General features: G+C 43.7%; 1 protein-coding gene across 1 annotated transcript; it reads right to left on the bottom strand.

The window, feature by feature from the left end:
- Positions 1 to 281: 281 nt before the first annotated feature.
- Positions 282 to 12,253, bottom strand: SUGP2 (SURP and G patch domain containing 2). Its single transcript, XM_009995066.1, has 11 exons — positions 12,139 to 12,253; positions 9,265 to 10,887; positions 8,498 to 8,504; positions 8,207 to 8,353; positions 7,063 to 7,565; positions 6,774 to 6,885; positions 5,770 to 5,981; positions 5,464 to 5,580; positions 4,297 to 4,361; positions 3,515 to 3,651; positions 282 to 402 (listed from the first exon to the last, which is right to left on the bottom strand). The coding sequence occupies exons 1-11, from the start codon at positions 12,251 to 12,253 to the stop codon at positions 282 to 284; spliced, it is 3,159 nt and encodes a 1,052-aa protein (XP_009993368.1).
- Positions 12,254 to 12,316: the final 63 nt, after the last annotated feature.

Genomic DNA, 12,316 nt, shown 5'->3' with positions numbered 1-12,316 from the left:
AAAGTGTCCTTCACACTGGCATACTCTGCTGAAGCTCTTTCCCACAGCAGCCTTTGCATGTCCGTGCACTTCCTAGCGAGCCAGTCTCTTAATGTCACACCTAGGGAGTAAGATTTGGGGTAACTCAGCAGTTCAATGTAGGTCTGGACTTCCAGGTAATGCTAGGAAGCCATATACACTCATGGGAACAGTAATATTTGCTTGGTAAAGGAAGACTTAAACCACCCTGGTATTTTAATGTTTGCAGGAATTGACAAAGCAGCCGTGTCCATTGCACATACCTATTTACTTGCTCTTTTCTGCCTGTACATTTGTATCATTCTTTGACGGAAAACATCAAATGCATCTTCTTTATTTTCTTCCCCTGCAACACCCAAGCCCTCCCCTGCAGAGGTAGCACCCCTAGGGAGCAAAATGAATAGTTAGAACACTCTGTTTCTCTTACATTTGACAACTGAGCAGAAGAGATCTAAACAATAGCTTCCAACATGGACACAATGCAAGTGGGAAGTACTTTTGCTTCCTTTTTGGGAGAAGGGCCTGGGACCTGGCCTACCAGATCAACTATAAACCAGTTCCCACCTCCCATTTCACATGCAAATACCCACCAGAAGATAATGCTCCCATGATGGTAAGGGAGCAGTGAAGATCTAGTCATCTGAGAGAACAAATTATGACATGAACTCTTGTATTAGCCACCTGGATCATAGTAGAGAGGCTCCTCTGCTGAAAAGATGGCAAAAATTGCCTTGTTGCTTACAGTTCAGAAATGCCACAATCAAGGGTGTTGAGAAATTAGCAGGAAACACCACAGAACTCTGCATAAAAGGTGACATTTTTACCAAGGGAACACAATTCTGCTTGCTTAAAATTTCTAGCACCCACAGCAAGCTGAAGTCTCACAGGACACACAACATAAAAACCTGGAGCTCCTGCCCTTCCAAGAAAAACGAGTCATTAACTCATCTCTCTTCATCTCAACATGCCAACAGAAGGAGACAGGCCTCAACAACACCCAGACACCTTCCTGCCCTGGAACAGCTGGAGAGGATGACCCACAGAATGCAGAGAAACAAAGAATGAAAGCCCATCTCTTTCTCTGTGCACAGGACACAGCCCTTCCAAAGCTCAGGTTAATGAAACCTTGGCCTCTGTGTCAGTTTTATCCTCCAGGTCAGTTACAACAGTGTTGGCTGTTAAAGATTTCCTTATGGGAAGTAAGCACATTCAGATGGCCCCATGTACTGAAAGTGGGATTGCTGTGCTAACCAGGGGAAAAACCTGAGGAGCTTAAGGAGAAAAAAGAAAAGTTCTTCTTAGCCAATGTCTGTAGTAGCAGGTCCACTTAAGCCAAGCAGGTTGTTGTGCCATTCTGAAAGCACACTCACAGACTCTAAAAAGCAAATTCAACTTTACAGTCCACAGTAGAAACCCTGGGTGCTGTTTTTCTTCTGACTGGGTGAGTCTGACCTGGCAGCTTTGCTTTTTTAACCTCATGTGCCCTGTTTGAAGCAGAGTCCTCACCTGCTGTTTCCTTTAGACAGCAGCTACTTCAGGCTTCCAAACAGAAGATTTCTTCTTTCTATTTACACTCCAGCTCCTCTTCTAGATGACTTTCAGAATGAAAAAACAACTAATCAAAGACATCATGACTCAGGAGGGTCTGTCCCACAGCAATGCCCTGCCTTTGAGTTTGGACCACAGAACTGGTCAGGCTCAGAGCTGTGACAAATGAATTCTCAAGACAGTGAACAGCTCACATTGCTAAAATTAAACTGCATTTACAAATTCTGGACCCATCATTTCCAGGAGGAGCCACCATGCAATTAATACAGTAACATAAGTGACTTGCTCTCACAGCCAAAGACAAACTTTAAGCCTTCCTATAAAAAAAAAAAGAGCCTGGAGTTTCTTTGTATAAACATCAGTTTGAGATACCAGTGTAATATCAAAATCAAGATATACTCTACACTAGCATTAGAGTCTCTCCAGTTATTAATCTTTTGTTCAGTTATTAACCCTTTTGTTCAGAGCATGAGATTAGACAGCACCTGGAGTTTTAAACAAGTCATCAATAAAAGAGTTTTCAAAAGGGGAGGGAAGAGTGGAGGCTGCAGGTGACTACAGGAATCATCCCTGCACTGTGTCAAAGCCACTAACAAGAGAAAGCAGAAGGTTAAGTTGTACTGGTTTCATCCCCACTGAGACTGTCCCAAAGTCCAAGGAACGACTCTGATGGGAAAGCACATCCTGTGAAGTTCTCTCTACATTGCAAAAAGGGCCAACAAGTTTTCACAAGAGGTACAGAAAACAGTTATTCTCTGCTCTTTGTGGGTGTCTTATTTTATAAGAGTGATGCAGCAATGGACTCAAGCTGGAAAAACTGTTTTCACATATTAAAAAATGCAGTTTTAAAAGATGGCCAGAAACCTGCACGATGTGCTGGGCTACCTGTCAGACCAGAGACAATCAAACAGCTTATGATTAGTGCAGCAGATCTTGTGCCAGGAGCTACAGGAACCAAGAAAGAAAGACTCAAATTTGGTCCCAACATGTTTTAAGGTTAAAAACCAAGTTTCTAACAAGGATGAACACAAAGGTGAAGTGAGCTGCTTCCTCAGTGTCCATGTGCTGCTGAAGAAGGAAAAATAAAACACAGAGATGGGCACTGGACCACAGGGACCACTAAGGAAAAGAAAGCAGAAATATCCAAGTATCCAATCCAGAAGTATCACACCAATACAAATCACTAGGACTGCAGAAGGCACAAAGGGAATACAGAAACCCCTGCAGAAAGCAGACTGTTAAAACCCCTGGCTACATGTGTGGACTAGAAAAGCTTGTCAAATGGGTTCAGAGAGAAACAAGTAGCTTCTGCCTCCTTATTCAGTCAGGGAGTTGAAGGAGCTGTTGTTCATTCTCTGTCCTGGCAGCAGTGGACACTGGAAACAGCAACTTGGAAAGACAAACTGAAGATTCAAAACCAGAAGTTTATTTGAAAGGAGAAGGCACACTTACCTTCTGGCAGATGCACTTACCTCTTTCAGTGTGCAGTGGAATGAATCACATCATTACAGTGAAAATAAATGTGTGGCCTAAACCTCAGAATGCTGTGTATGATGTTCCCAAAGGCTGATTAGACATTATATACCTGGTGTGGTGGCAAGCAGGTTCCCAGGATAATACTGTGTGTTAAAAAAACCCTAAATACAATAAAAAAACATCTCCTGAAGAAGAAGGGCAGCCCTGTATCTTCAGAAAGTGCCCACACACTGCAGCACTCATGCTGCAGCCTTCAGAGATGTCCAACTGGATGGCAAGAACCAGCCATCTTCTTGACCAGACTGCCCAGCCTGGCCAGAACAATGTGTGAAGTCTCCATGCCCAGCTTGGCTGAAGCCAGGAAGGAAAGAAAGCATGGAGCTGGTCACATCTAGGTGGGTTAGATAAACATGGTTACTAATGGAATCCCAGAGCTGTCACACTACTTCTGTTGTGTGTTCCCATTACATACACTTTTACAGGCTCTCTGATTCCTTTTCCCCGTGTCCCAAGGCCGTGCCCTTCTTGCCAGCCCATCTTCTGAAGCATCTGGAAACCCACGTTCCTGTTTGTCAGCTTCTTGTGGGAAAACTCTAAATCTTTTGGTTTCTGTGGAGAGGAAACAACAGAAAAAAAAAAGGGGAGGTTTTGTTATACAAGGAGATCATGTAGTAAAAATCCCTCAATCCCCTCATGCCATAAACTGTGTTTGAACTTATGTATATACAGAAATATCTCCTCAGCAGCACTTCAGCAGCTACACAGAAGTCTTATCAAAAAGCAACCTGCCTTGCCACTTCACGACATAAGAACATATATTTCAGGTTCTCAGACTGTTTAATTACATTATTAAAATAGCAAAGAATACACCTGCCTATTTTAAAACGTGGTTATGCTTTTTCAATAACAAATACTGAGAGAATCCCTCATACTCAAATCACATTTCACCCATTTTAGAAAATGACAACAGATTTTCCAGGCAGCAATGCAGCCATCTCTAGGTATATTTATTTATAAGAAGACAAGATTAACACACAGCTGTTCAATAGTGCTCTAATCATAAGGTGTTTCCTTTCCACACAGGTAGTTAAGAGCCAACAGGAGGCCTGGCACTCCTCAGATTTAGCCCACTGGGTTTCAGGATCAGGCTTTTCAGGCTTTAATTCAATTTTCTGGCAAGGACACATTTTCAGAGGCTCTCTTGTAAAGACAGTTGATTTCAGAATGCAATGTCAAGCCAGAATAGTTCTTTACCTTCTTCTTCTTTGTCACTGGGCAACCACGAGGCCTATCATAAGCAATTCTGACAGGTTCATGCACTGCAAATCAAATCAATGACAAAATTCAGCTGTAAAGAGAAACAATTTGAACACAGAGCTCCAAAAGTACATCTCAGGTGGGACTCCTGACTCAATGCCTCAGCCTAAAATCAGAACCAACAAGAAAAGATCAGAATAAAAAAAGAAACAGCAAGACCTTTTTCCACCCCCCACCACAAAAAAGGTAGAGTCCATGTGTTTCCTTTTGGACAGACCATGCACATCTGATACACTAAAGGCTCTGGATCTTTTATTTCCCTGAGCTTTTGTAATGCTCTGATAGAACATTCAGGCTAGACTTAAATGAGCTTATTGTACATCATTTTCATACCACAAATGACAGCTTGCACCAATAAAAATCATGATGCAAAGAAAAGCCATTTGTTAAAGCAGCTGCTGAGCCCATAGAATCAGTTTTCAGTTATTACCTCTCACTTCTTAGAATATCATGACCCACCTCTGCTGTGCCCACACTGACAAAATCTGACAGGCCAATCCACAGCCTGACTTATGTAGTCAAACACTCCAAATATACTCAGGGCTGTACTTAGAGCTGTTAAACCTTCCACACACTGATCAAACAAACACCACAAAAACTACTAGTGGGAGCTTTTTAAGCAGCAGAGAGGATAATGGGCAAGGCACTGGCCCAGGCTGCCCAGGGAAGCTGTGGCTGCCCCATCCCTGGCAGTGTTGAAGGGCAGGCTGGATGGGGCTTGGAGCAGCCTGGGCTGGTGGGAGGTGTCCCTGCCCATGCAGGGGGTTGGAATGGATGATCTTTAAGGTCCCTTCCAACCCAAACCATTCCATGATGTTATGATATATACTTAGAGAATATTTGAGGACTGATGTTTGATGCAAACTTTGCTTTTGCACTACAGTACAAAAAGTGTTCCACAATTTGTTCAGATTCTCTGTCAGTGGACTGAGCCCTTAAAGTGAACACTGTATTCATTTCTAGATTAAAGGTGTCGTTGTTTTTGCCATTAACTGTCCATGACAAAGTCCATAAGACCCAGGAATTCTGCACTCAGACCTACAAATACCAATATCAAATACAAATATCAACAAGACCTACAAATATATTTTAATTATCACTCACCTTTTGGCTCTTCTATGAGGCAGATCCTTTTGGATGCAGGAATCATACCAACTTTCAGAGACTTGCTGCTGATTCGTTTGCGAGGAAATGGGGTACCAGGAGCAGGAGCTGGTGCCTGTGTCGACAGATTGGGTACAGCACCATCAGATGCTGTGGCCAGCTGCATTTCACCTGCTGAAATTTCCTCTCCTGTTTTGGAAACCATTTCTTCATCTAGGTTTTCCACACTTCTACCTGCTGAGATGTCATCCTCGTCTCCTTCCTCTGCGTGCTCCGTTTCCATTTCTTCCAAAGCCTGGGAGGTATCTTCCTCAAACTCAGCTTCCTCCTCATTATCTTCTTCCTCTTCTTCTTCATCCTCTTCCTCTTCTGAAACATCCAAATTTCTCTCTTCAGGCTTAGCACTTTCCCCAACATCAGCTGCTTCTGACACAGCACTGAAGTTAATGGAAGGACACAACTCATAGACTTTCATTCGGTAGAATTTGAAAGCAGAACTGTTCCGATCCTGCAGAAACCTGAGCAGAAATGACAGGGAAAATGACATCAGGAAATTTTTCTTTAGCTAGCATGAACAAGACATTAGAAACACATTTCTGAATGGTCCCTACAGGTGTGCTTTTGTAGAGTTGCTAAGATTCCCCAAGAACATGTGCTGGAAGCAGCAGTCGTTCCCCTCAGTTCTTACAGGTGCTTTTTGTCAAGCTGGTTTGTGAAGAATTTGGTAAAATTCTCTTCATTAGATGGAGAAACCCAGAGAAGATGCTCTGGGTGACCCAGGGCAAACAGCAGAGCCCAGGAGAGAATTCAGTTCTTCCAAATTTCAGTCCTGTGGTCCATGTGAAGATGGGTGCCTCGATTCCCAGAGGCAGAAGAGGTAACAGGGCCTCATTTCTGTTGGTACAGCACGATGAAAAGAGAAAACCCTCTGCTAATTCACAGAAGAGCACTTGGGCCACTGGAATCAAAGCCTCACTTAAAAAAAATAACAAGATTGAAAATGCTTTGGCAGAACAAATCAGCTTTGTTTCAAGCTGATTACTTTGGATATAAGAAAAAACCACATCAGTGCCTGTAGGTGTATGGGAGGGGTGTTTTTCTTCCTGAAGCATTTCAGATATTCCCCATGAATGGAGGTGCTGAGCAGGACAACAGGGAACACTGCTCAAAATCCTCTGATCCTAAACACAGGGAGTAAAAGCCCACATCTCAACCAACAGTGAAAGGAACTATCTCCCTAGTCATGGTTTAAATGCAGTTTGATTTTTCTTTTCAGCCCGTTTACACAGATGAACGTGGAGGTTACTCACCAAAGATCTGGGTTATCTGCACTGTTGTCTATGCTGAACTGCTCAATTTCTGGTCCTACCTGAGCAACAAACTTGGCAAGCTTCTCAGCAGTTTCCATTGTTTTAGCATCCACTGCAAGAAACAGGATGTTTGTTACCTAGAGCTTCCTACTGGAAGGGCAATACAGCTGAGATCCAGCTCCTTTAGCAAAATAAATGATTTTTTTTTAGACTCTCCAGCAGAACATTTTGTGCAATTTTCTTCTCTTATCCTTTAAAGTTTTAAATCTAATCTTGAATTTTCACTTACCATCAGGAAACTGAGAGGACAATGGCTGGAAAAGTTCAGGTGGTGCTAAGAAATCCTCGGAATCTGCCCTTTCTTCTGCTGGCAGAGACACCTCTGCACTGGTGGCACCCTGTGAGGATGAGGTGCTATCAAGGGCAGAGCTCTTCTCAGCCAGGCTGGTTTCTGCAGAAGGCTTTGACTGGACTGAACCTTGGAGATGTTTGTCTTGGTGCTTCAGCACTGTCCCAGCTGAGAGCACAGTCTGTGTCCCTGTGGTTGCTCTCCTCACCTTCCTTCCTCGAATGCCACGTTGTGTGATAATCCCAAGCCTTTTTCTTTTGAACAGTCTTCTCTTGATACTGGCAACTTTCCTGGCATACAACATGGCCCTGACTGATTCTGTGGCAGCTTCTAGTGTTGTGCCCTCACCCCCTGCTTCCTTCCCAGCTGCTGTTCTCCTCTGCACCTCTGACAGCTTCAGCCTGTAATACTTGTATTCCAGACTGTCTTCATCAGACAAGAACCTAAATAAAATCATAGAAATAAAAGTAAATGAAAGCACAACTCACCTCAGACACTCAGTAGACATCAATCCTTTCTTCCTGGGCTGTGCAAAAGTTGCTGCATTAACATCAGCCTGTGCAGACCAACAGCCACCTCCAGCAGGAAAAGTATTGCCAAGCAAATAATTGATGGTTTCAACATAAATCATTTGTCTAGTAATTAATTAGCTATGGTGCAATTCACACATCAAGAGATACTGTCATATTAAAAGGTCATTACACTTGGAAGTGTCTCAGCTTTCCAACATCACTCATAGGACACCAGATCCCAAAGTTTGGTACCTTTCTGTGTGTATATATTAACTACATTTGCTTATTATCTTCATCCTGTAAATTGCTTTTAACATCTTGTATTTGGATTGACATGGTCATTATTGACAAAGCAAATGGAACATGATCTACTAGACAAAACAGAAGCAACAGGACAATTTCCAGGGATATCAGGAAGTACAATAAGCTGAGGAAACACCTTCGGAAAGGCTGATTAAATATCCAATAGGCTTTGGATTCACCCAGTGAATGAAATACTGCATCTAATTAAATATATTACAAATATCTTCACCAGGGAGTAGCATTCTGACATGCTGTTCAAACACACCTACCAATATTCAGGGCAGTTCTTTTGGGCATTCCTCTCTTTGGCAGACAAGGTTCCTGAAACAATGTTGTTCACCAGCTGCTCAATTGTCTCCACAACCTTCCGATCAGCTCGTTGTGGGGCTGCAGGAGGACATGAAATCCAGTCAGTGCTTTTATTGTTCTCATCAACAGAGTATCCATGTGCCAGCTTTTTTATTTTTTGGCACACTGGCATGTGCAGTTTTTCAACATACTACTAATAAAAACCAAAAGGTTCACTTAATACTAGAATAATTTAAGGAAGCCTCAGAAACTTTCTGACTGTTTTCTCAGCTCAGTTTGGATTCTAGAATAGTTTGTTATGAGAAGTGGGTGAAGAAAATTACCATTTGCCATCCTGGGCAAGTGAAGCCATCCTTTAAAGGGCAAATACTCATTGCCCCAAAAGAATTTTGTGCAAAATCAGTACACCTGGACAGCACTCTGAGGGAGTGAGATCCAGATTATCAGCCATTCTTGTCAGACCTCTGAAGTCCAATTAGGAAAAACAGATGAGCAGACTAATGAGTAAGGACATGTTAGAGAGGATGAACTGGATGGCCTGAGACAGCAGAGGACAGACTTGTTCCTGTAGATGGTGGTATTTCAACAACTTCAAAGAAATACACCTGCATCTGCTAAAAGCAGGGAAGGCAACATCCCTGACTGTGCCCAGGTGTGAATACTTGTTCTGTGACACAGGCAGTTCCAGCTGGGGTCCTGGCCCCTTCCCTGGAGTTGTGCAGCTGGGGCAGCCCAGGGCACAGGGAGAAAAGCCTCCATTTCAAGGATAAGAATGTGCAGAAGGGGAGTGAGGAGAAGGCAGGGGAGTGAGGAGACATGCTTTCATCCACAGAGCTGAAAATGGTATAGTATTTACTAGTATTTAGTAAATAGTATTTACTACCTGCCTCAATGCTGCTAATATTTTACATGGAATTCCCAGAATTAGTAAATCCTGACCTTAACCATAACAATTAAGCTAAAATGCCAGTGACAAATAAATTCTCTACTGCAAAGTATCCTACAACAGCTCACTCACTTTTACCTTTTGTGTCAGGAGTGGGTTTTTTCAGCTGTTCTGTGGACTCTGGTTCAGCTGTTTTCATCTGAATTGGATATCCACTCTTCTCCAACCAAGCCTTCAGGTTTTCAATGTACTCTCTCCCAAACAAGGTTGAATCATCAAAGTTTGGGAACAGTGTCGGTGCTGGGGCCATTTCCTGGAGCCCTACAGCTTCAAGGATTTTCTCTTGCCTAAAAACAGAGGCCAGGGCAAAGGTCTGCCCCAGAAGTGCTAAAGATTTACGACAGAGAGAAACAGTGGTCTCAAAAGCAGTTGCCATTTCTCTTGGGTTCCCAAACCCACTGGTTTTGACACTCAGCTCGTAGGCATTGCAGGCCATGAGCAGGGGGGTGACACCTTTCAGGAGCCGGTCTTGGAGCCTCATGATGTATTTATCAAAAGGTTTTATGATTTCAAAGAAGCAGTTCTTTGTTTTCACAGCACCCTTGTCCAACAGCATGTTTAAAAACTCGTTGTCCACTTTGGGGGTTTTCAGAGCAGCGTGTTGTAAACTCTTGATAGTGAAGAAACAATAATCTCTGTGTTCTGGCTTTAAGGAGCATTTGAAGGAAGCCAGCATTTTTGCACAGGTTTCTGTCTCTAGCTCAAAGAGGGCCCTAAAGAGCCGGGAAAATTCTGCATCATTTTTGATGGCGTGAAACCCAGCCCATTTTATAATTTCTATTCCAAAGGTTGAAAAAATGTCTGATTTATCCACCAGGTCGAAGCTGAGATTCCTGAAAAAGTGTGCAGGCTTTCGGAGCTTGAGGAGAGGCCTCTGGGTTATCAGAGCTGGTCTCTGATTAGGTCGTGGTGGCAACTTTTGGTTGGGGTGCTGGGCGCTCCCCGGCCTGGGGTCGGGTTGTTCCATGGATTCTGTGGTGGGATCAGGTTGCAGAGCTGGCTTCTGCTCAGGGCCTGGGGGCAGTTTTTTCATGTTCCATTTCTTCAGGGGAGTTTTGAGGTCTCCTTTGAATACTTTGGTTTTAACAGCACCCCTCACAAGATGCTTTCCCCGCAGAGCTCTTCCCCTGCCAAGGCTGCCCCTCCGTCCCAGGGGTCGGAACTCACTGTCAGACTGAATTCCAAACTCCACATCGTACTCCTGGTTCTCCATGTTGCCATATTCATCTTCCATCAGTCCCGGTGATCTAAAATCCCCTAAAATATCTGAAGAACTAAAGTCAGTTTCATGTGGTCCAGCAGATTCCCAAGAGTCAGGAGGGCCATAGTCCTGCTCATGAGGAGCCAGGCCCCCGTATTCCCGGTCGTGGGAAGTCGGGCGCCCGTACTCCCGGTTGTGAGGGGCTGGATGCCCATAATCCCTGTTGTGGGAAGCTGGACGCCCATAGTCCCTGTCACGAGAGGCCAGGCGGCCAAAGTCCCTGTCACGAGGGGCCAGGCGGCCGTACTGTTCATGGTAATAGTTGTCCTTCCTCAGGAGGGGACTCGTGGATCTGTAAGAAGGTCCTGGGTAATCATCTCTGGGGTCTTCGCTCCAGTCATCATGGGGGTGGTACTGGGCGTTGTCATGAGTGTATCTCCCATCATCATGATAACTGTCTTCATATCTTGGCCTTGGGACTGGCCTTGAATGAGCTGTAATGATAAAGACATCAACACACCAATGCTCTGCAAGTGGCATCTCAGAATCATGGAATGGTTTGGAAGGGACCTTCAAGATCATCCAGTCCCACCCCCTGCATGGGCAGGGACACCTCCCACCAGCCCAGGCTGCTCCAAGCCCCATCCAACCTGCCCTTCAACACTGCCAGGGATGGACAAGAATTCATGAAGAAAAAGCTTTAATGAACATATTTAGACACAAGAGTCAACACATCAAAACTTGTGAAGGACAACACAGGGCTCTAGCTTTAGGACATTCCCATTTGCTTTCTTACACACACTGAATAATTCAACCAATTATTAACAACACCTGAACACACAGGACAAAACAGTTAAAACTTCTCCCACTAAAGCTGAGATGCTAGCTCTGCTATAAACTCCCATTTTCTGTTTGCTCACAACTTTTTCAGCCTGGAAGATGCTGCTGTTGTGCTCCTAATCCTTCCACTTGGGTTTCTCAGATGTAAAAATATCTGGCCCCACACTGGATGTCAGAATTCCCCAGCTGGACAGACCATATCTTTTACAAACTCACACACAATTATCTAAGAGAAGATTAAAGCCAGAAATACTAGAATTTCCTGCAAAGCCTCCAGAATTCCCTATTCCAGTTCTTAAATTCAGAAAGTAAAGAATACTTGAACATTTCTTGTATTTAAAAGAAATTATTTATTTGGAGCTTACACACCTTCAGAACAGAAAATACTTAATTCTAAAACTCTCAATTCTTTTTTTTACAAACAATCAAGGTTTTTTTTTCTAGACATTTTAAATGTCAAATGTAGATTATTAAAGAATCTGCAGGTCATGTTGTGTGAATGTTCACTACATTCATGTCCTGCTTTTAGCTTCTTCTGCAAAAATAACATGAAATACAAAGACCCAAAGGCTCCAAATGCACTCCTGTATTTATTTAACTTATCAGACACCAACAGAATTCCATCCTGCAGCAACGTCTCCAGAGACCTCCCTGTAATTGGACCCACTCTCAGATGCAGCCTGAACAGAATTCCTTTGTTTGAAATTCGGGTTTTTGCCTGAAATTCGCACTCAGTGTCAGTCATACCAACCTATTAGCCTCTTAAATAAAAATGGATGTGGAAAAACACCAGAACAAGTCCATGTTTCAAGCACACACACGCTAATGGAAGGCAAGAAACCAACCATGGCTGGTACCGGAATAACGGGTACAACGCACAGCTTGTCATGCCCACGGTTCGTTACCTTTAAAATGATGGATCGTGTCCTGCCCAGCATCACCCCGCTCCATGCGATACCTTTTAACTTTGTCCTGCACGACAGCATCAAACGTTTCCCGTGTGATCCGCCGAGAGGCCATTTTTATCCTGGAGCAAGAACAGCACAATGCGGGGCCGGGAGGGTCCCCGGATCCCCCCACCCC

This window comes from Chaetura pelagica, unplaced genomic scaffold (genome assembly GCF_000747805.2).
Source record: "Chaetura pelagica isolate M959 unplaced genomic scaffold, ChaPel_1.0 scaffold463, whole genome shotgun sequence".
NCBI lineage: Eukaryota > Metazoa > Chordata > Aves > Apodiformes > Apodidae > Chaetura > Chaetura pelagica.
This window is presented reverse-complemented; position numbering and strand designations above follow the sequence as displayed.

Excerpts from the sequence above, each read along its gene's own strand:
- SUGP2 (XM_009995066.1), bottom strand. The coding sequence starts at position 12,253 with ATGGCCTCTCGGCGGATCACACGGGAAACGTTTGATGCTGTCGTGCAG. Across the intron at positions 10,888-12,138 it reads CACGATCCATCATTTTAAAG|CTCATTCAAGGCCAGTCCCA; the intron begins GTAACGAACCGT and ends TTATCATTACAG. Across the intron at positions 6,886-7,062 it reads GTCCTCTCAGTTTCCTGATG|TGGATGCTAAAACAATGGAA; the intron begins GTAAGTGAAAAT and ends TGTTTCTTGCAG.